The following is a 24,389-nucleotide window of genomic DNA, read 5'->3' as shown; positions in this document are numbered from 1 at the left end:
TTCATCTTTAGCTTGTACATCATCAGTCGCATCACTATGACGCCCTCTAGTGGCACCTGACATTATGTGCCCACTGGAGGTAATCATAGAGATGAGAATCTGATGGACGAGCTAAGATGAAACCTGGAGGCCGGAACTGGTGAGTGAATGCTCTGTAACTCACACACATGACGGGTACAATACCGCTCCAGTGGGGGGGGGCACAATAAGCACACAATACGGCTCCTGTGGGGGGGGGGATGTAACTGGACATACAGCTCTGCAGGGGGGCATGTGCCAAGGGGTGAAGGTGCAGATTTAGAATGAAGCCAGGTGTGTTCAAATGTGCACATGCCTGCAGATAATGTTGAGCATTTAATTTATTACTGTATATAGGTCTAAGGATTTTTGCATTACTTACAGAAGTGATACAGTATGGAATAATACTGCTGCATAACCCAGCTTGCAAATGTCAGTGCTTTGCTGCTAATAATTTGCCTAAGCTTAAACTTTCTGCATGCACTTTTATGCTTGCTTTTACTATCACTTGATGTGATAGACTAATAGAATTGAGTTATTTAACTGTTCATTTAATGCCTGGTGTCAACTAAAGGCCCATACTAAAGATAGATTGACAGCCATAGGCATAGATATATGCACTATTGAAAAGTTGATGCAACACTATTGAAAAGTTGATGCAATTAAGGGGTTCCCAGTATCAAATTTGGTGTTTGTAGGGCTAAATGGGATGATCAGAGAGCCCTAGAAGGTCCTCACTAGGTGCTGGATTTCCTGCCCTCGGCTTATACTTTTTTTTTGTTTTTTGGGGGGGGGGGGGGGGGTTAGGGCATAAGTTGGGGGGGTCGGCTTATACTCGGGTCGACTTATACTCGAGTATATACGGTATTTACAGTAGAGCAGGTTTCGTTAAGGATTTGCTGGCCACTATGCAAACTGTGGCTACAAATAGTGGGAGTAAAGCGGTTAAGTGACCACGGATGGGGGTTAAGGTCCTGCACCCTTTTGAACAGGCACCTTTTTTAAATGTATGCACTCCTTTAAGTGTGAATCAAACGAACAGTAAAGAGAAATCATGTTTGGGCTGGTGCACACCAGAGCGGTTCTGGAACATTTTTAAAACGCTGGCAGGGAGAAAATCGTTTGGCTAATGAAAGTGAATGGGAAGGTGCACACCAGAGCGGTTTGTTTTTTCCACAAATGTAAACTTGGGGGCTGCAGCATTTTTTAGATTTCTGAGGCATTTTTGCCTCAATGTTAAAGTATAGGAAAGTGGAAAACCTCTATGAAAATTGTTAGATCAGAGCGGTTTTCCTGGCGTTTTTGTTACAGAAGCTGTTCAGTAACAGCTTTACTGTAAGAATATATGAAATCTGCTACACCAAAATGCTCCAAAAAACGCTATGCATGTTTAGAAAACATCTCTAAACATGCATAGAATCGCTCTGAAATCTGCTTCAAAAACCTCTAGCATTTGCAGATCTGCTAGAGGTTTTTGGTGTGCACTGGGTCTTTGGTTTGTTTGGTTTTTTTGGAGAGGGGGAGTGTTGCAGGTTAATGATTGGAAAACAAAGCATGATTAATCAGTGGGATGCAGGTATGTAGCAAAATCCCTGAATATGGGTATGTGTTCACTAGATTTACCCACTAGCTTCACTTAGAGAACAAGGGCCCTGACACACCCCGGGGAGTGTTTTGCAGGTGTTTTTGATATTTAAAAAAAAACACTTCCATTGACTTGCATAAAAAAAACTGTGTTAAATGTCAGCAAAATTGCCACACCGCTATTTTGCTGCAATTTTCATGTAAGTCAATGGAAACGTTTAAAAAAACAAACAAAAATGACCCACAAAATGATCTCAGGTGTGTCAGGACCCTGCAAGTGGCATAAAAAGACAGTTTATATACTATTTATATATACTATTTATGCAAGATCTGATTCATATTTAGCCAAAAAGATAACTCACGCCTAAGAAAACTTTAATGGACTTGGAGCAGGTGGTCCCAGTTGTGCCGCATGGGATGTTCTCAGTTATCACACGGAATGTTCCATTGTTTGGGTCGCTGTTGCAATAGTCCTAATATTCAATACAAAGAAATATCATATTACTTATGTCAACTATCATTGATGCTGATAAATGTAAAGTAAGCAAGACTGGGGAAGATACAGGTTCAGATACTGTATGTTTAAAGTGGACATGAACTCATGCATGGGACACAAGGAAAACAGATTAATCCACCCTGTTCGTGTTTGGAGTGAAGAGCCTGTCTAATTCCCCCTCAGTTGTTAGTAGTCACAATTGTAATTTGAGCTCTCAGCTGTGTCAGCACAGGAATCTTGGCAGCCTTAGCTAATTTGCAAACACAGGATGTTAACCCTTTGTCTGCTTCCATGAAAGTAGACATGCTGCAGACTTATTGCAGGAATTATGTGAGCTGTAATACAGATATGTATTTGTTTAAAGGTTATTGTGCTGTTGCTTATTCTTTAGAGCAGAAAGGAAGTTCTGAGTTCAGGTCTGCTTTAAATTGTTCTAATAAGAAGTGATATAGTCCTCTTCAGTAGCACATCTGCAGTGATGAATTGTATTCACTAAAACAAAAAAGCATTCCCGGGTTTCATTTATTTATTTATTATTTATTATTTCATTGATTGGAATGAAAGAAAATATCTGTTTGGTAGCGGACTGACAGCTGCATAGCATTGAACTACATCTAGTTGTGCACTGCTAGAGGTTCCTTCGATTCCTACCTAGGTTTCTGTTGAAGTCTAATTGAGACTGAGTGGTAAAATTGCTCCCTACTTTCCAATCAATTCTAGTTGGGGATTGATTGATAGCTAACCAGACATTGCTGTTATAAACCCATGCATGTCTAGCTAGCTTATATTGGTATTATTATGATTATTATTTAGTATTTATATAGCGCCGACATCTTACGCAGCGCTGTACAGTATATATATTGTCTTGTCACTAACTGTCCCTCAAAGGAGCTCACAATCTAATGCCTACTATTATCATATGTCTATGTATGTATTACCTGTATGTAGTGTAAGTACTGTAGTCTAGGGCCAATTTAGGGGTGAGCCAATTAACTTATCTGTATGTTTTTGGGATGTGGGAGGAAACCGGAGTACCCGGAGGAAACCCACGCAGACACGGGGAGAACATACAAACTCCTTGCAAATGGTGCCCTGGCTGGGATTCCAACCCGGGGACCCAGCGTTGCAATGCGAGAGCGCTAACCACTACGTCGCCGTGCTGCCCACACACAATAAATCAATCAGCCTGTCACAAAGCAGTACAGATCGTACTACTGTGACAGATCACTCGATGTATGGGCAGATCGACCATTAGCTAGATACCGCTATGATTGAATCTGATCTAATAAAAGAGAGATCTGTAGCCTTCCCCTACAATGCATACCAATTTCTTATATATTTCAGTATATAAATCCTGTCAGCTGAATTATAAAAGTAAGGTTGAATAATAAAGAACCTGTTTATATGGAATGATAATCTGAAAGTAGATTGTTAATTTTTTGCTCTTTGCTGTTGAAAATCTAATCACCACCAAGCAGCAATCAAATGTTGTCCCCTGGAGATCTATGCTATGATTATAATCACTTATTATAATCACTTTAAAATTGCAACCTGCATCTCCATTATCTTAAATAGGCCGACTGCCATTCATACTCAGGGCCGAATTTGTATGCTTTACCGCCCAAGGCCACTCTCACCAGACGCCCCCCTTTCCCTCCAGTATAGGTAGCCAAATGGCTCTCTTAATCCCTCCTTTTTCCACTCCCCCCCCCTCCTTTCAGTATAGGTAGCCAGCTTGCCTTCATACCGCAGCAGTCATCAGTGTCACTCAGTTCTCTGCTCATCTTCAGTGCCGAAGCTTCCTCTTCCCCTCTGTCTCCAATGCTGTCCAAGTCCATAGCCGCTCGCCACAATGCAAACATGCACAGAGAGCATGGTGGCCGCTGGCAGCAGAGTACCATGGTCAGGCGCTCGCCTGATCTCCCTGCATTGCAGCATTTTCAAGCTTGCAAATGCTGCATAAGTTCAGCCTGCTGCTTTGGTGCCCTTGCTCCTGTGGTGCCCTAGGCCATGGTCTAGGTGGCATTTGCCTAAATCCGGCCCTTTTCATACATGTAAGGATTGTCACCTACCTGCTAGCAATGAATAGTCATAAAGTGGTGTTCCTGTACTGGACAGGTCATCCTTTATGCTGATCACTTCTTTTATGAATATAGTGGTCATAAAAGTGTTAATTACAAAGAAATCACAGCACTCTACTGGTCAACACCCCCACTGCCTTCTTAACCACTTAAGTACCAGTGGTCTCTGCCCCCTTAAGGACCAGAGAGCACTGGTACAGAAAATGAATCGCCACACATACCTGCCACAAGCGCTGTCACTGCCGCACATCAGAACCTGGGCCACCCACTCTGTCATCTCTATGATGGCAGAGTTCCTGTGAGCCGGTCAGGAGCCGCTTTCATTTGCTCCTGACCCTGTCTTTCGATGTAAGCCAATGGGAGTTGCTTACATTGACAGACAGGGTCAGGAGCCAAGTAAATCAGCTCCTGTCCCGCTCACAGGGCTCTGGCATCATAGAGACAGGCAGAGCATGTGAGGTGCGACGGGACACGGTGGGGATTCAGCGACGAGATCGGCGGGAGCGATGAAAACAGCGGAAGCTCACAGCGGCGGCTGATTGAAATCTACACCCTGCCAGCCATGTAACCACCAAAACAGGGCGTAGATTTAAATCACTGCTGTCCTTAAGTAGTTAATAAATAGGCCCCTTAGTGTCTACTTGTCCAGTTAATTTATTTTAGCAATGCACCAACCTGCACCAAAGTATATTCACAGTCTCCATCAAACTCATATGATCTGCTGTCAAAGGTACGATAGTGTCCATCTCCATAAATGGTGCAGGTGCCCATACACATCTCACTGGAGCAATCCCACATTCTGTTTTTACAGGTGCTTAAATGAAACAGGAGAGTCATTTGTTATGAAAGGGTCAATAAACAAACTCAAAAAACCATTTAGAGGACTTTTCTATGTTTTGCTCCTCTTGGATAATAAACTTACCAAGTGTTGCACGAAACCTTGATGTTCTCTCCTGGCTTGTATTGCTGATTGTTGTGAATACAGGGGCACTGTTCCTCTGCAACACATCCTCCATTCCCGTCAGCAATCAGACCATTTGGACACACACAGCCGGAAACACACTGTGTGCTGTACTGTAGTAGAGAGCAGGAGAATATACAAAGTCAATCATATAATACAGTGTTTCTCAATACAATTATAACATGTATCTCTATATTAATCACTGAGTAGGCCAAATACTCATTACTTTTGTTAACATTGTCTCAAGTACCCTCTAACACATATCTATTTGCTAGGATGAGCCTCCATAGAGTCATGGACAGAGATCCTCGGTGTCCATCCAGTCCCATCCATTCTCCTGTTGTCCGTCCCAGTTTGGGACTGCTGTGGCTCTGCTTGCGCACCTCCTTGGTTGTGCTGATGTGCCCAGGAGTGTTCTGCACCGGCGCAGTTACGGTAGTTAAAGGGGCACTATGGTGAAAAATTGTAAAATTTAAAATATGTGCAAACTTAGACAAATAAGAAGTACGTTTTTACCAAAGTAAAATGAGCCATAAATTACTTTTCTCCTATGTTCCTGTAACTTACAGTAGGTAGTAGAAATCTGACAGAAGCAACAGATTTTGGACTAGTCCATCTCTTCATAGGGGATTCTCAGCTAGGCTTTTATTCTTTACAAAGATATTTCCTAAAAAGGATTTAAACAATGATGCTGGCCAGCTTCCCTGCCCGTTACACAGTTTTTTGGCAGGTGGACAGAGCAGCTGCCATTTGCTAAGTGCTTTTGAAAATAAATAAATCCCTGAGAATTCCCCCATGAAGAGATGGACTTGTCCAAAACCCGTCGCTTCTGTGAGATTTCTACGACCTACTGTAAGTGACAGCAACATAGGGGAAAAGTAATTTATGGCTCATTTTACTCGGGAAAAAATGTACTTCTTATTTGTATATGTTTGAACATATTTTTAATTTTACAATTTTCCCCCATAGTGCACCTTTAAGGCGTGTAACTGTGCAAGCTCAGAACACTCCCGGTGACTGAGGAGGCAATTGGGCCGAGCAGTGCATGTGCAGTAGTCCCCGACTGGCTCAGTTGGGAACTGTACGGGGGCTGCCATCAGTGGAACCGACAGGACCAGATGGACACCAAGAGAGCCCATAGACTACAAGGGCTGGAGAAAGCCAGAGGTAACTATAAATGCTTGTGTTGTTTACATCTCAGGTACAATTTAATGGATTTCACCAAGCTGCTAAGTCTCTGGCTGATTAAAATTAGAACTTTTGCTACAAGCTTTAACAGGACACTTCCAGCTTCTGCTCCCGCTTCTTGCTTTATAGAACAGAATGGCATGCTTGCATCTCTCTCTTGCAGGATCTCTGTACACTGGTTGCTGGTTGGCCACCAGACACAAGCATAAAACATTTAAGTAGTAGATTTTGGGCAAAAGAGATAGATGAGTGGAGGATATTTTTGTTTTTTTGTTGGGAGGAGGGAGTGAGAAAAGGATGAAAGCAAGGGGGCACTCCAGGAGGAAGTGAGTCAGATGATCAGGACAGGAAAAGGCACTAAGATTTGCTATCTCTAAGTTATACAACAATGGTGTTGAATCATTAAGCTGCGCTGCTAGTATTGTACCATAGCATGCACTGCTAACTAACTTGCGCTCCTTCTAAGTAACGGTCGCTCCACTGAATCCTACCCTGAGCCCTGGTGGGTCCAGTGGCTTTAATGGACATGATCCCTGCTCTCTAATTATTATTTTTTTTTTTTTTATTTATATAGCGCCAACAACTTCTGTAGCTCTCTACATAGTACAAAACAAATAATGGGGAACAAATATACATAAGAAATACAAGACACTATGCATTCATGACATTGACCGAACAGCTGTGTTTTCAGAGTACGTATGAAGGTCTCCAGACTCAGAGCATGCCAAACTGGCTGAGGGAGAGAGTTCCAAAGGAAAGGGACAACCCGAGAGAAGTCCTGGATGTGAGAGTGAGAGGAGGTGACCAGGCTAGAGGACAAAAGGGTATCCTGTGAGGAACAGAGTATCAGGGCTGGGAGGTATCTGGAGATTAAAGAGGAAATGTATGTAGGTGATAGCTTGTGTAGAGGTTGGTATGCAAGTGTGAGAAGTTTAAACTGGAACTTTGGGCAGCTGGTAACCAATGGAGGGATTGGCAGAGAGGGGCTGCCTCAGAGGATCTGGAAGAGAGGTGGATGAGATGGGCAGCAGAGTTTAGTAGGGTCTGGAGAGGTGCCAGTCTGCTTTTTGGTAGACCACAGAGGTGGGTGTTACAGTAGTCAAGACAGGAGATTATTAGAGCATGCACAAGCATTTTGGTTGCTTCTTGTGAGAGGAAGGGACAGATTCTGGAATTGTTTTTAAGATAGAAGTAGCAGGAGGTAGTTAATGTGTTGATATATGGTATAAATGAGAGCTCAGAGTCCAGAGTTACCCCCAGACAGCAAGCTTTGGGAGTTGAGGTTATTGGGGTGTTATCTACATTGATTGTGACTATGGGAGGTGGAATAGAGAGTGAAGGTGGAAATATTACAATCTCCATTTTGCTCATGTTGATTTTAAGGAAGCGGGATAACATGAATGTAAATACAGTGGATAGACAGTCAGGGACTTTAGATAGTAGTGTGGAGAGATCTGGGGCATAACAATAAATTTGGGTATCATCAGCATAGAGGTGATATTGAAAACCATAAGAGCTTATTATTTGTCCCAGGCCGGGAGTGTAAATGGAAAAGAGGAGGGGTCCAAGGATGGAGCCTTGTGGTACTCCCACAGACAGTGGGTGCAGAGAGGAGTTGGTATTAGCATAGGCGACAATGAAGGAACGTGCAAATAAGAGCCGATTCAGGAATTTGCTAGGCCCTTGATTTCCATTGTCGAAAGGGTCTGGAGAAGTAGGGTATAATCAACAGTGTCAAACGCGGAGGACAGATCTAGGAGTATTACTACCAAAAATCTGCCTTTGGCTTTAGCAACTAGGAGGTCATTGGCAACCTTAGCAAGAACTGTTTCTGTAGAGTTTTGAGGGCGGACGCTGGACTGGGAGGGGTCCAACAGGGAATTAGCAGAGAGAAAGTCAGAACTCTGAGTAAATGTGGCGTTCCAGCAGTTTGGAGGCAAAGGGACGGAGAGAGATTGAAATTAGAAAGGGTGGTAGGGTCTAAGGGGTTTTTTTTGTTTAGGGGTGTTATGATAGCTTGTTTAAATGAAAAAGGGAAAATGCCAGTAGAGATAGAAAGGTTAAAAGGTGTTGTTAAAGCAGGTATGAGGGGGGAGGAGAGCTGGGGGATAAGATGAGAGGGAATAGGGTTCAGGGTATAAGTAGTGAGATGAGCTTTAGAAATTAGTGAAGAAAGATGCTGTTTAGTTAAGGCAGAGAAGGTTGTTAGCAGGGAGGAGGTTTGAGTGAGTGGTTATGTAGAGAGGGATAGTTAATAGTTGGGGAACACCCAGGCAGAGAGGAGAAAGGAAGAGGTGATTGTACTGGTGAAGAGGGTTGCTTTTGAAAGCTGTTCTGGTGTCCTGGAGTGTCTTTTCAGTTGTTTGATGGGTTCGGTCAGTCAGGAGTGTCTGTTGATGCAGCGGGGGTGGAAGTTGGTGAGAGGGGTGGCTGTGTTCATGACAGCGGTGATTATGGTGGAGTAGTGGGTGAATGCTGTCTCGGGGTCAGTGTAGGATGACAGGGAGGGCAGGGGTTTCAAAGAATCAGCCAGGAAGTAGAAGTTGAGGTTGCGATCATTCCTGCATAAACTTGTTGGCTGCAGTAATGGGGCTGGAGAAGGCAGGGAGGGACTAATTGTAAAAGCTCTGAGATTGTGGTCTGAAAGGGGGAATGAAGGGTTATTAATTGGCTGAACTTAAGACCACTGTATGAGAGGGCAGCTGGGGACACAGTATCAGATGGGGTTAGCCATACCTCAGTGAGCACCTAGAAGGTGAAAGCATTAGTAATGAACAGATCATGGATCTGGGCTAGTGTGCTGACTACAGAGAGGGCATTCCAGAGGGCACCAGATATGGGAGGGGGAGAGCCGGGAAGGCAAGGAATGGTGATCAGGTTACTTCGGTTAATATGTGTATAGGAGTTATGGGACTGTGAAGAGGATGGTCTGTGCGAGGTGTGGTGTTTACAAGAGTGCAGTGAGGTCTGGGTGAGGGTCCTGGATTGGGTGATATGTCCCCAGCAGCAAGTAGGAGTAGTAGGTTTGATTGGCCCAATAGGCCGCCCCGCTCTCTGTCTCCAGTCATGTTGCTGTCAGTGCTGCACGGATACCCCTTTTCAAAATCCCAATTGAATTTGGATCCGGATATCCGAATCCGAACTTTTTGGTATCCGAGTAAAATCGGATATCCGAACCTAATGTACTGGATATCTGGATGGAAAACCGGAAGTGGCCTGAAAATGGCTTAAATTGATTCCAAAACTCTCTCTCTTTTTTTCTCTCTCTCTCTCTCTCTCTCTCTCTCTCTCTCTCCCTCCGAAAGGGATTTTTACCATTGAAGGGATTTTTGGTTTCTGCTCGGATATCCCAACTACCGTATTTTTCGCCGTATAAGACGCACTTTTTCTCCCCCAAAAATAGGGAGAAAAAGTCCCTGCGTCTTATACGGCAAAGGCAGGGAATCCCCGACTTACGAACGCCCGCTGATACGAACCGCCGCCATATCGGGGATTCCCTGCCTTTCAGTGTGAGGACACATTGGGGGCCACAGGAGGACATATGGGGGGCACAGAGGTGACATGAGGGGCAAATGAGGACATATTGGGGGCCACAGGAGGACATATGGGGGGCACAGAGGTGACATGAGGGGTAAATGAGGACACATTGGGGGTCACAGGAGGACATATGGAGGGCACAGAAGCACACATGAGGGGGCACATAAGGACACACAGGACACATGGGGGGGCACATGAGGACACATGGGGGGCACAGGAGGACACATGAAGGGCACATGGGGGGCACAGGAGGACACATGGGGGCACAGGAGGACATATGGAGGGCACAGGAGGACATATGGAGGGCACAGAAGCACACATGAGGGGGCACAGAAGGACACATGGGGGGCACATGAGGACACACAGGACACATGGGGGGCACAGGAGGACATATGGGGGGCACAGGAGGACACACAGAAGGACACATGGGGATATGGAAAGTACAGGAGCACACATGAGGACACACAGAAGGACATGTACAAGACGCTCCTGGAATATGGACGCACCATGTTTAGTATTTTTTCCCCTGGTTTTTGCCCTCCAAACTTGGGTGCGTCTTATATTCCGGAGCGTCTTATACGGCGAAAAATACGGTAACTATCCACCTGGATTTCGGATTTTCACATAGAAATCCGAGTTTGCTCGGATAGTGCTATTCGGATTTAGAAAGATATCCGAATTCCTATTCAAAGTTTAGATAGTGGAAAAAGTTTGTATTATCTGGGTAGTTTGGATACCCAAATATTGGATGAGCACCACTGGTTGCTGTGTCTTCTCCATTCACCGCATGTTATGATGAAATAACATGTGCCAGCATAGAAAAGAGGCAGGAGACATGGCTGAAAAACGATATTGGGATAGAGCCGCTGCCACAAGGACAGGCGAGATATTTCTCAGTTGACCTAGCAAACATGGCATTTGACCTACCAAACATGCGGGATCATGGGGAGCAGTCAGGGGGAGGCCAACTGGGGGGTCCGATGCTGCAGGGACCCCTGGGGTGGTCAGGGCCCTGGAGCAATTGTCCCCTTCACCTCAATGGCAGTGCTAGCCCTGCAGATTTGGTAGCAACAATTCTATCCTTGCCACTGGTGATACTAGGCTGAAACCATCTTGCATAGGAATATAGCTAAATACTATTAGTTACAACATAAATACCATACATTTTCAGGTACACCTTCTGAACAAAAAGTTTTCAAAATGTAGGTTCCATTAAATATATGTCTTGCTTACACAATTCATGTCAAGAGTCTGGCAGCTCTTCTGGCACTCGGATCCCTTAGTGCCAGCAGGTTGCTTTGCGCAGTCTAGGTACACCATGGGGGACATGCACGCTGCAGAGACAGAAGTATTATCATCACTTCATTAAATGTACTGGCATAATCTTTAATAGGCTAAAACCAGGCAAAAATGTTTTCCTTTCCTTGTATAGGCCCTCAGTGGCAGTGTTTGGTTGTTTATATAGATAATCTCTTTGATTAGCTGATGTAAAAAAAGAAAACATTGATCTTGTCAGGAGTCTCTGCACCTGGCACAGACTTCCGTTGCTATAGACTCTTCTACAAGGGTTCAGTTTGTGCCCCACCCACCTTTATTGTGCACAATGATACAATCCAAGCAGCAGCGAAAATTTACTCTGCAATACATGCTATTAACGCCTTCAAATCTGATAATGGTTTTGTGAACACATTTTTAAGACAGTATCTTTATCTGCAAAGTGTGTGCACTCTGTAGTGATGCTCTCTGGATTGCATTCAGATGAAATCTGAATGACTTTTATTCGGTTTTCATTCGGATAATTAATACAGCTGAGCGGGTGGATGGGAGGGGGGGGGGGGGATTTAAACTTACCCAGCATACATCTTCTTTTATCCATCCCATGGCGCCTCCCACGCTAAGTTCCAAGCCGCGTCACGTGACTACAAACACTTCCTCCTTCTGGGTTGAAAGAGGAAGTGTTTGTAGTCACGTGACGCGGATTGGAACACAGCGTGGGAGGTGAAGTGGGATGGATGAAAGAAGACGTATGCGGGGTAAGTTCAACCCCCCCTCACCCACCCGCTCAGCTGCATTAATTAAGAGGATGAAATCCAAATAAAAGTCATTCAGATTTCATCCGTCGCTGATCGCTGCTAATCTGTTAGATGGGATTTTTAAGCCCCATATACACCGGGGGATTTCTGTTCCCCCTCAGGGATCGGTACACAATTCCATGGGCGATAGTACAGTGCTGATGCTGTACAGATGTGCCATTAGCCTGCAGGCTGGCAACATGTGAGAAACAAACAGCACCGCCGCCGCAGCTGCCTCCATGCGGCCATCCATACCCTCAGCGTCCAGGATGGAACGTTCTTCCGGGCAGGGGGTCGCCGTAGCGCGCGAGCGCGCGCACAGACGGGGCTTTATGCTGGGAGGAAGCCCGTCAGCTGACCTGTTGGTCGGCTGTCGTCAGAGGAGTCCCACGGTGCCCAGGATTGGCTGATTCGGAGGGGAGTGTCAGTGGGGTCTCCTCTGCTTCATAAGCCTCCAGGCTTCAGTATAGGATTGTCTGTTGTCGTGAATACTTGCGTGTTAGCGCGCAGACCTTAGGCTAGTTCCCTGGTGTTGATGCTAAGGATTTCACACCTAGTCTAGGATATTGCTGATTTGCTATTGTTGTTGTAGACTAGTTCCCGGGTGTTGATGCCACGGATTTCACACCCAGACTAGGATATTACTACTGTATTGATCTCCTGTGTATGACTCTTAGCTATTACCTCTGACTCTGATCCTGCCTTCTGATCCTGTACTTTCGCCTATCTGCCTACCTGTTGCTGAACCTCTGCCTGATTCTGATTACTCTCTTGTCTCATGATCTTGTACCAATACTTACCTCTCTGTTGCCGAACCTTGCCTGCCTGACCATTCTACTCACCTGTGGGCCCTTGCCACTGGTGAGGTATGACTACGCCAGCTCCTCTGGTCTTATAATTCTGCTAGGCTGTATCCAGCCTTAATTACCTGCTCTGTAGGGTATCTGTCATTGTAGTATTGTTGTCTCTTGCCTGCATTATATTCTGAATCACCCGCTCCTCTGGAGATTCAGCCTCTTCCTTTTATTCTCCAGCCTGCTGGAGCTTGTACGCTAGTGCTCACCTAGTGTATTGATAATACCTCACTAGCCCCTCTGGTGAGGTCTCTTCAAACTATTAGTTACGGTTGCACCCAAACACTTACACTTTATTAGGTGTCCAGAGGTTAGCCATACTTGTATTATTGGTGATTCTGCAGATCACTAATAATCGGGTATACATCTGTATTGTTGGTGATACTGCAGATCATCAATAATCAGATACTCTCTGTATGCTGACATCAATCGTTACACAACATCAGCCTTTAGGGTCATGACACATCTGTTGCTATGGAGGGGGATGGAGGAAGAATGAGCGGGGAGAGGCGAGAACAATGCTCGGGGGTGGGGATTGCTAAACGTCGAGCATGCTGGCTTGTTAGCAGACATTGTTCTGATAAAACTGTTTTATAGGGGGGGGGGGGGTGCAATAAAACTAGCCAATCAGTGCTTGTTGTGCACAGTGCACATCAGAGGTTAGGTGATAGTAATGAAGGGTAGTTTTAGAGTATGAGGGATGGGGTTTAATAATAGGGATATTAGTGGTACAATTTCAACCCAGCTTTAGTAAACAAGAAGGTTTTCCTATTGCATACATTTTCACTGACTCAAGGAGGGGAAGAAATCGAGCCAATCAAAATCAGCAGCTTCCAGTCAGCTTAGTTAACCAGCAGCTAGAGAGTTTAATTGTCCAAATTTATTTCCCTCCTGTGGTCAGTGGAGAGTTAGGTGAATTTTTTATTAAGTAATATAATCACTAATTTAAATAACTACCTTGACACAATATATTCTTACCTGTCTGCGGAGTTGTTTGCCCAATGCAGTCCAGTTTTCCCAATGTACATGTGCTGAAATGTAAGTATAGTAATGTTAAGCTGTACACTGTACATTCCTGACTCCTCATGTATTGTATAGGAAACTACAGTAATCCACTAGCCAGGGCTTAGAGGGCGTGACTTTCCATCATCACGTACATATAAACAGGAAACAAACAGAACAGGTTCCAGGAACAGCCCAAAGTAATGGAAGGAGAGAAACAGGACACAAGCAGGCAAGCAAAATGCCCCTACACTTCCTATAGAGTGGCCAGGAGTGTTAAATATACTGGAAGTTTTTCCAGAGACAGATGGCAATGGGAAGTGTGCAAACATTGTCCACATGTGTACCACTCACATTTAAGAGCTATAAGTAGATACTGATATATAAACTGTAAAATAAACTTGAGCCACGACCATAGCTGGATACAGACACATGACTGCAAAGTTTGGAAACACCACCATCCAATCAGACCCAACTTAGAGCTACCATTATGTCAGCATGGGCCAACATTCTTCAGCAATGGTATCAGCATCTTGTTGAGTCCATGCCAAGAAGAATATGGGCTGTTATGCAGGGCCGGATTTGTACTTTCCAGCGCCCTAGGCCGGTTGTCACCAACCGCCCCCCCCCCATTCTGTCCAACTCTGACTAGTGTTCACTGGGTTACATGGGCTCCTGTCTGTTTTGCTGCTTTGCCCCCCCTGTTCAAAGAAGCAGTGCATGCTCTGTCCACTCCATGTAATTTTGCACTCCAGCCTGGATGCACAGCAGCCGATAGTGTTCAGGGCTTGCATAATTCACAAATGATGCTCATATATGAGCATCACTTGTCAAGTACACATACCCATAACACTCCCAGCCTCGGCTGCTGTGCACCTGCATACAGGAGTGCGTAATTACAAGAAGCCCGAGAGGACAGAGCATGCACTGCTTCTTTGTCCTTTGTGCGACTTGCTTCTGTCAGAGTCACAAACAGGTGATGGTGCAGAGCAAAGGAGAGAAACCCATCCAAAACAGAACAGGTAAGTAGAAGGATCCAACACTACACACGCTGGCATAGATGTAGTGTAATGCTAGGTACACACGATGCAATTCTGACAGATTTACTGTCAGATTGATTATTTCCAATGTCTGATCTGATTTCCGATCAATTTTTCAATCGATTTTCCGTTCATTTCTATGAAAAAAATCATTCAGAAAATTTATCGGATAGCAGATCGGACATGTTGGAAATAGTCGATCTGACAGTAAATCTGTCAGAAAATTGCATCATGTGTATCTAGCATAAGCTCAGGTGTACTTTACACAGTGACAATTTAGCACTTGGGGCAAGTTAAGACAGATCTTAATCAGTCAGCAGGAAGTTTTTACGTTTTGTAATAGAATGATAATATTTATTGGCTAACCAAAAGAAAACAGTGAGCCTTTGGCTAATGGGTCATCTTCAGACTTTGTTCCTGTATACAAGATGTTAGGACATTGGACATACAGTTATATATACAGTCAGTAGGAGATGTATACATTGTTTTGTAAATATAAATAAATGTAATACAGTTGTCATTCTGTTTCAAAACATCCTGCTTTCACTGATGGCTAACACAGAACAATGCTTTGCTGCTTCTAAAACATGTCAGGAAAGAGTTAAACTGTAGCACAGAGAGAATGTTGCTGTCATTCCTTAGGAAATAAAAACAAACCATAAATCTAACAGGTCTCAGGTGTTTAAAAGCTCTGTCCAAGTAATAAAACATCAGTCTAGGGGAGAGGAGAGCTGATAATTCCTATCCTTGAATGCGTGCATAAAGAAACTAATCTGAACTCAAAGGTTCTACTACTTGAGCCCATATATTTTTTTTCTCACAGCAGCTTGTACTCATTATACTGGACGAGATCTTCAGATGACAACAGATGCTGACTGTCATCACACAAACTCTGCAGTGAGAGAGATGCAGGGATCTCTGGAATTCAGGCAGAATAGAGCAAAGCAGAAGTGATTTACTTTGACATGTGACCTCTTATCTCTCCAAGTCCTGCGCCCTGCTGAATTTTATCGCCCTAGGCCTTGACCTTTGTGGCCTTTCCAGAAATCCGGCCCTGCTGTTATGAGAACTAAAGATGGACCAACTCGTTATTAGAGGGTATCTAATTTTTTGACTACTCAATGTACTTCATCTAGGTGCCATAGATTCAATACTGAACAACCCAAAATAACATGGATGATATTATAAGAAATAAAGCCTATACATGTACTTACCACATAGCTCCATTATCATGAACCACTTCTCCAGGTGGCACTGCGGTTCCCTTATAATAGCAAGGGCAAGCTGACTGAAGTACGCATTGTCCGCTATCATCCATAAAGGTTCCGTTCTGACAGACACATCCATCAACTGGCAGGAAGGAGATATCACAAATGATGTCTCTTTCACTCAGGGATCGGCAAGTTGGCTGACAGGATCTGACATAGTAACTGTAGCTCAGGGTCTTGGGGCAGGTAGTGGTGTACCGTTCTAAGGATTAGAGAGAAAATAATATGTTTTCATGCATATTTGAAATGCTGGACATCAACCGGTTAAGTTTAGGCCTCTTTCAAATGGATGGCTGGACTGCATACTTGTCAAAGAGATTAGCTTTCCAACTGTTAACCATGCATGGCTTTTGGCTGCAATTAAATACAGCTGAATGGCAGTGTTTGTTACACCATACGTGTAAGCTATTGGCACACAGTGGGGTTACCTGTTACAAGTGACCACACCATGGCCCTGCTCAGATGAGACTAAATACAGTGGCCGCCTCTCCAGGACATATGGCTAGCACCCGGTTGATGCACAGGATGTAGGGATGATCACTGAGCAAATAATTTCTCCTAATATTCAAAATGCATGTAAATTACATGCCACTTGACAGTGGACCAATCAGAAAAGCTTCCTGTCAATTTTTATTGGTCCAAGTTCAAGCTGCATATCATTTACATACATTTGAATGTTAGGGGACATTGTTTGTACCTTATTGATCATCCCTACGATAGGAAAAGCTAACAGGCAGTGAATTCACTGCTTTTCGCCTCCCTTGTGAAAGAGGCCTTTCAGAGTGGAAGCTCAGAAATGGATAGAAATAAATTACAGTCTTTCCATATAAAATACTCAGTTAAAAACAACTCCTGAACTCCACATTTAAAATGCTTAATATAACACCAAGGGTTTTTTTTCAGTAAAAAGTACACCTATCTCCTGCTTAAAAATAATCGAATTGTTTATTATGACAATAAGTGACATCAGAAGTGAAAAGGATTTGGAGGCTGCCATATGTATTTACTTTCCAATGATGCAAATTGCCTGGCAATCATGCTGATCCTCTGCCTCTAATTATTTTAGCTGAACAAGCATTAGGATTAGATGTTTGACTTGCAGGGGTTTTCTACCCTTTTTAACTGATACAATAGCCAGTGGGATTACACCAGAGCTTGTGCCAGAGCTTGAAGCAAGACTTGGTCACATCTTTTACATGAACATGGAAAAAAATGTCAATAAAGTCTAAAAAGACGTAGAGATAATGCAATCTCACTAACAAGATTCTTCAACTGAAATGCCAGAAGACTTCAAGCTACTCCAGAAGACTGGAAGAGCACTGCTCCACAATCATGTTGGCTGATTATGATGAGTTTCCAGAAGAAGAACCTCAAATACTAACATAGAAAATAATTAAAGATTGCAATATTAGGTGTTTCATGTTTATTAATTTGTACAATTATGGCCAGTGGGTTAGGGGTCTTGTAGAAGACCCTTATACTCATAAGCTACAGTGGATGTGCTTATCTGATTAGTCAGATAGTACATAATATCCACCCCATCACACATTACTGGGCATTGCCAAAGGGAAACAAAGAGGGTCTAAACTAACTCCTCTGCCCATTAGCAGTAGGTGGGCACAGTGCTTTGTAGGGAAGTGAGTTTGTCACCCATGTACAAAGGGTTCTGTTAAAAGAGCTGAGAGACCCAGATTAAGCCTTTATACATTAGGCAGGGTATTCCAAAACTTAAAGGCTTCCCAAGTTACTAGCAATAATGTGATTTCTTCAGAAGTGGTATATGACTTACTAATGTAATGTCAAGATGAAAAATAGGAGCAATGGCATGGCTGGCTGTACCTGCTCTATGCAATACAATGATTAACTTCACCCTAATGCCTGGTACATACCATGCAATTTGCTGTCAGATAGATGGGTAAAATTGATTATTTCCAACAGGTCCGATCTGATTTTCAAATATTTTTCTAATCAAATTTTTATAGAAGTGATTGCAAAAGCAATCAGAAAAATTATCGGAAATTGGATCTGACCTGTCAGAAATAATCGTTCGACCCGTTTATCTGACAGAAAATTGCATGGTGTGTACCAGGCATAAAAGCAGTAATATTTTATTTCAGTAGTGAGCGTGACCGTCTCCTGAAAACTTACGGCATACATTTGCTCTCCATCCTTTCAGCAGGACTCCAGCTTTAGTGCAGGCTTGTACATAGGAGGACAGTGCTGCACACATGCACTCCTCACTCTTAGCACAGTTGCATGTATCAAACATACAGTTCTGCAGGGACAAGAATATTATTTAAGTGTTAGTGTGTTTAATTTTACGTGACTTAAAAAGGCCAGATCAATAATATTATACATTTCTTTACGTGATTTATTTTAATCCCATTTTATAGTACTGGCGTGTTATCTTGCAAACAAACAAAATAAGCTGTTAATCGGTGCATACCATTTTTTTTGTTTCTGTGTTTAACTTGAAGGTAATTGGGGAAACCATGTTTACTGGCTGCCTATGCATGTTTTGGGAGTTTCCTATCTATGTTTCCTATCTTTCCTATCTATCGGTAGAAGTTACGGGTTTACTCTGGGTGCATAATATAAGGAACCACCTGGAACTTCTAGAGACAGGAACTTCATACATTCATTCCATAATAAATGATGGGCTAACACCTCTGCTAGGCAAATGGTCCTTTGTTACTAAGAACTCCTAGGTTGAAGCTGCTATGATCAACCCAGTGCAAAGACAAAGGAACAGGAGATGGTGCTCTGGGAGTCTTTGAGGAGGTGGGCATATTAACAACACTGAAGACCGGCTAAGGACAGACTGTTTATAGGCAATACAGACAAACCAAGGTAAGATCAGGAAATGTCTAAACAATACAATAGGCAAACCGAGATCAAGTCTCACACAGTGTTCATACAATATGGTGGAAAAGTCAAGGAAGATTGGTACACAGGAAGGTAGCTGAACAAACAAGACAGGAAATAAGCTGCATCTGGGGTAACATTATAACAAAGTGTTGCTGTTTAGATGGCACTGTGCCCCTTTAGTGATAAAATGAAATATATGTCCAGGTTTAGAGGTCCACCTTCATGTCTGAGATGAAACTCTTCCCAACACCTGACACTGCATGTCAGTCTGCAGGAGGGAATGGCTGTGGAGTGGACAGCTGCACATTGATCTGTGCCAACATGCTTGTCTGGGATAATGTGCCTGGCCATTCTGAATCAGGAGAACCATACAAGGACAGGAGACCCAAGCAGAAATGCTGGACCTGGGCACCTGCCAAGTATCATAACACCACTACTGTTAAATTACTGCTTCTCCTAACTCAACCAGAGACCGCCTATTCACAATAAGATTGATATTGGATAAATAATCATACCGCCTGGTAGGGAGCTGGATTAACTCTTGTTTGACATTGTGCAAAAGGTCCATCAGGGTCACTAATCATTGAGCACCAATGGGAGGCATATTTCTCTATAAAAATAAGAGAGGAAGCATAAACAAACAATTCGAAATTACACTTTGGGAGCATAACAAATATCACACTTTTATGCTAAATGTTAAATGTTTTCCTGATTAAAAAGAAAAAAAAACACTTTAAAGAATTCTTATTTAGAAATAACTCCTATTAATTATTACAGAAAACAAAATAAAATAAAACATTAATATACATTGCTTTTAAATAGTTATTTTCCAGTTAACAAAGACTAGGATGAGGCTTTTTGGATGCCTCCTTTCTTTACTTCCAAGTAGGAATGAGCACAGAGAATTTAGCCTTATACATTGCAATTTCATGTTGAAAGTCAGTCTTTGGTATTCACAGGGTTGTGACTTGCAAATGTCAAAATGATTTTGTATAGAATTTTTGCTTGGAATTTTTGCATCCACGCCCCCTGCGCATGCTCAGTAGACATTCTTTTGCTCTAATTTTTACATAAATAGCAAAAAAAAATTATACTGAATAGCTCAATGGACAGGAATGTGAAAATTCTAAGAAAAAATATGAAATTTCTATGTACAATTTTAATTATAAAATCAACATTAGAGTCGCTGGTTAAAGGTGGAAGTGGGTGCAAACAAATTAAGAAAAGCAGACAAGAGAAACACACAAAAATGAACTGAAGACAGGAACGTACCATTCTCGATGCTCAGAGAGCAGGGGTTCTCAAAGCTGGTGGCAATGTTTGGACAGCTAGCTTGGGTCTTCCATGTGTTGGCAAATGATGTAGCAGTTCCTTCAGTTACTCCACTGAGTACTTGGAAATCATCAGCTTGAATGCTGTTATAGTTTCCGCAAAGACCTACAGAATGGGAATATACAGTTGTTGTTGCAAATTAAAACCTTCAAACATCAGGATAGGTAAGCAAACTAAACTCCTTTTTAAATGGATATTTTATATGTTTGGGCACTTCCATCTATCACAGTTGTTAAAAAGGGCAGGACTGTAAGCAAGTCCAAGCTTTCTTTATTCTAAATGTGTAAGATGGTGATACATACAACATCAGGTGAAAATCTTTTGGAAATCACTACCTGTCATTTTATTTCTCTGTTTTGTAAAACTTACCGCACACTTGTGATTTGTAGGTTGGATCGATGTGTATGTACAGCTGCATTGTGGGGATGAGCTGGATTTGGAGTTGGAGCCCAATCTTGGTTTGTACAATAATGTAAAATGTTGTAGGCTTAAAAATGGTGACGCTGGCTGTGAATAAAGCATATATTCACAGAAATCAGTCACATGTACATGAGTCAAAACAAGTTCATCTTTAATAAATATGTCATACACAGTAGCTGTATATATTATGGAGGAATGTGTGGATGAAGGTGATATAACCAGGGCTGAATTTACCATAAGGCACTGCAGGCACTGATGATAGAGGGGCGGACCACTCCCCTCCCCTAGCACCTCCCTCCTTCCCTATGTTGAGTACCGAGTGGAGCTAAATGAGAGTTTAGTCACCTGGCTATTGGCATTCCACTGACAATAACTCCGTTCAGTCGGGGCCCCACTAGCTGCTTAATTCTGAGGGTTTCTGTGGCAACCTAATGTTAAGAGACACGTGTACAGGTATGGGAAAAGTGAAAGCTGAGTCGGTGGCAAGGGTTTGTGGCTTCCTGGAGGACAAAGTCTAAGGTGCCAGGACATCTGTGCCTAGCGTGTATCAAAAAAGGGCGCCTGGAAAAAAGGGTGCGGGGTATAGCCGAAATTGTAAGTTTTAATGCAAAACCATATGTTTCGTTTAAGAGGTTGTAAACGAAAATTTAGTGCTAAATAGGTTAAATAAATGGAAATGAAATGGCAAAATACCGTCTATAACAACAAACGAATTCTGAAATGAAACGTCAAATAGCGTCTATAACAAAAACGATATTTACACTTGTATTAAGCATAGCAATGCAATGGTAGATTTTACAGATATTTTACTGCAATTATACCTAACTGTAGGCTCACACAGATCTCTCCTTATCCCTAACCCCTAGACCCCCTCTTTGTTTAAATATACATAATTTAATAAATTGTATATATTACATATGTTGTGCTGTAACTATACCTAACCTTACTCTCACACAGAGCCCTCCCTGTACCTATCCCTAACCCCTAGACCCCCCTGGTGGTGCCTAACCCTAACCACCCCCCTGGTGGTGCCTAATCCTAAGACCCCCCTGGTGGTTCCTAACCCTAACCACTCCCCTTGTGGTGACTAACCCTAACCACCCCCTGATGGTGCCTAACCCTAAGACCCCCCCTGGTGGTGCCTAAACCTAACCACCTCCCTGGTGGTGCCTAACCCTAACCCCCCCCCCCCCTGGTGGTGCCTAAACCTAACCACCTCCCTGGTGGTGCCTAACCCTAACCACCCCCCTGGTGGTGCCTAACCCTAACCACCCCCCTGGGGTGCCTAACCCTAACCACCCCCCTGGTGGTGGCTAAACCTAAACACCCCCTGGTGGTGCCTAAATCTAACCACCCCCTGGTGGTGCCTAAACCTAAGCACCCCCCTAGTGGTGCCTAACCCTAAATCTCCCCTGGTGATGCCTAACCCTAACCATCCCCCTGGTGGTGTATATTGTACTGTAACTATACCAACCTAACCCTCCCTGTACCTAACCCTAACCCCTAGACCCCCCCTGGTAGTGCCTAACCCTAACCACCCCCCTGGTGGTGCCTAACCCTAACCACCCCCTGGTGGTGCCTAATCCTAAGACCCCCCTGGTGGTGCCTAACCCTAACCACTCCCCTTGTGGTGACTAACCCTAACCACCCCCTGGTGGTGCCTAACCCTAACCACCCCCCTGATGGTGCCTAACCCTAAGACCCCCCCTGGTGGTGCCTAAACGTAACCACCTCCCTGGTGGTGCCTAACCCTAACCACCCCCCTGGTGGTGCCTAACCCTAACCACCCCCCTTGTGGTGCCTAACCCTAACCACCCCCCTGGTGGTGGCTAAACCTAAACACCCCCTGGTGGTGCCTAAATCTAACCACCCCCCTGGTGGTGCCTAAACCTAAGCACCCCCATAGTGGTGCCTAACCCTAAATCTCCCCTGGTGATGCCTAACCCTAACCATCCCCCTGGTGGTGTATATTGTACTGTAACTATACCTAACCCTCCCTGTACCTAACCCTAACCCCTAGACCCCCCTGGTGGTGCCTAACCCTAACCACCCCCCTGGTGGTGCCTAACCCTAACCACCCTCTGGTTACGTATATTATACTGCAACTATACCTAACCCTCCCTGTACCTATCCCTAACCCCTAGACCCCCCTGGTAATGCCCAAACCTAACCATCCCCACCGCACAAACACCCTAAACACATATAAACAATAATATATTTAATACTTAAAATACTTCTCTACAAATAACATGAATAAAATAATTTATATATTTGTAATAGAGTAAATAGCCTTAAAATAGCCTTAAAATCATGTATATATTAATATTATAAATAGAGAAAAGTATATATAAATATATACAATACAATAGATTGCCTTACAATCACGTACGCATTACAAATCTTAAAATAACAGTAATATTAAAAGCGATATTTAAGTAACTATAATCAACGCATTATAAGTGTAAAAACAAAGTTAATACCAAAAGCGATGTATTTCTAATACAATAAGGTTGAAAACGGTATTTAAGCATTATAAATATGAAAACGAATTTTTAAATGATCAAAGAAGTGTAAACGAAAATTTAGTTGTTATACTTTTGTAAGCGAAATTTTAAAACCAAAAAAACAAGTAAAAACTGCTATAAGCGAAATTTCAAAACGAAAAAATAAGTATAACACAAAGTCAAAACGAACTTGTAAACGATATTTGTTATAAACCATATTCTGTAAACGAAAACTTTTGTTAACACGATCCCTGTAACCGCTATTTCTCGGGCGCCCTTTTTTCCTGTTGGGCGCCGAATAGCCGATATTTTGCATTGCAGTCTATGGCGGCGCCCTTTTTGTCCACTATCCTTGTGCGCCCTTTTTTACTAGCACCTCTGTGCCTATAGGCTCCTGTGATGTAAATTTGGGCCTGAATATAACTAACCGTAAACTAAAAGTAGCTATACTGTACATCACCCCGCTCCAACAGGGCAGTGCACTATAGGAATGAGACTGGGGTCATAGGGCATACAGTTGATTTTGGGGCTAGTGCTGTCCCCATGTCCCCTCTTTGCCCCGGAGTCCCCTATTTAGTCTGATGGACTACAGGGGTCTGGAGAAAACCCCAGCTGAGTAAAAATCCTTTTCTCCCATTCATCTCAGGTTTTCCTCAAGCGACTTTGGGGAAAACCTCTAAACATGACAGATTTAGTGTAGCGTGTGTTTGAGGCTTTAGGGACGAAAACTGCTCAATGTACTCTTTGAGATGCTGTGAAAAAATATTAGAAGCAGTATATACATATATAATAATAAGCTGGTGAATATACCTGTAGAAACTGGTAACTGTGTGTACATTGAATTCACGTAAACACTGCCACATGGTTTTATGTAGATTACCTGTAAAGAGAAATGTAAAAAAAAAAGAAATGCAAAGTTTGTGTGTTCTGTCATCAGCAGGCAATGATTAGCTGCATTGTGTATATAAATGACACCTCAATAATGCATCCAATGACTTACATCATTTCCATCATTTAGAGTGAGGGCGATACTCTTCAAGCATGTCTCGGTTGCAGTCAGACCACACTGCAGCAGCTCTCCCAGCACAGTGAAGTTGTTGTTGTTGCAAGTCTAAACAGATAAAACTTAGTTAATAAATACTAGACTAGGAGAAGGCAAGTACA

General features: G+C 43.2%; 1 protein-coding gene across 1 annotated transcript in view; it reads right to left on the bottom strand.

Annotated features, from left to right (window-relative positions):
• Positions 1 to 24,389, bottom strand: part of LOC137537852 (mucin-2-like) — a 133,689-nt gene that overhangs the window by 76,808 nt on the left and 32,492 nt on the right. The window contains exons 13-24 of the mRNA XM_068259803.1: positions 24,226 to 24,336; positions 24,036 to 24,105; positions 20,671 to 20,808; positions 20,242 to 20,406; positions 19,485 to 19,579; positions 18,250 to 18,376; positions 16,048 to 16,303; positions 13,770 to 13,822; positions 11,099 to 11,199; positions 5,102 to 5,253; positions 4,855 to 4,993; positions 1,965 to 2,075 (exon numbers count right to left, since the gene is read on the bottom strand). Of these exons, the coding sequence (XP_068115904.1) occupies positions 1,965 to 2,075; positions 4,855 to 4,993; positions 5,102 to 5,253; positions 11,099 to 11,199; positions 13,770 to 13,822; positions 16,048 to 16,303; positions 18,250 to 18,376; positions 19,485 to 19,579; positions 20,242 to 20,406; positions 20,671 to 20,808; positions 24,036 to 24,105; positions 24,226 to 24,336 (1,518 nt within the window). The remainder of the gene's footprint in view (positions 1 to 1,964; positions 2,076 to 4,854; positions 4,994 to 5,101; positions 5,254 to 11,098; positions 11,200 to 13,769; positions 13,823 to 16,047; positions 16,304 to 18,249; positions 18,377 to 19,484; positions 19,580 to 20,241; positions 20,407 to 20,670; positions 20,809 to 24,035; positions 24,106 to 24,225; positions 24,337 to 24,389) is intronic.

The sequence above is a fragment of the Hyperolius riggenbachi genome, chromosome 11 (assembly GCF_040937935.1).
Source record: "Hyperolius riggenbachi isolate aHypRig1 chromosome 11, aHypRig1.pri, whole genome shotgun sequence".
Classification (NCBI taxonomy): Eukaryota; Metazoa; Chordata; class Amphibia; order Anura; family Hyperoliidae; genus Hyperolius; species Hyperolius riggenbachi.
The sequence above is the reverse complement of the archived record's forward strand: the minus strand, read 5'-3'. Positions and strand labels throughout refer to the sequence as shown.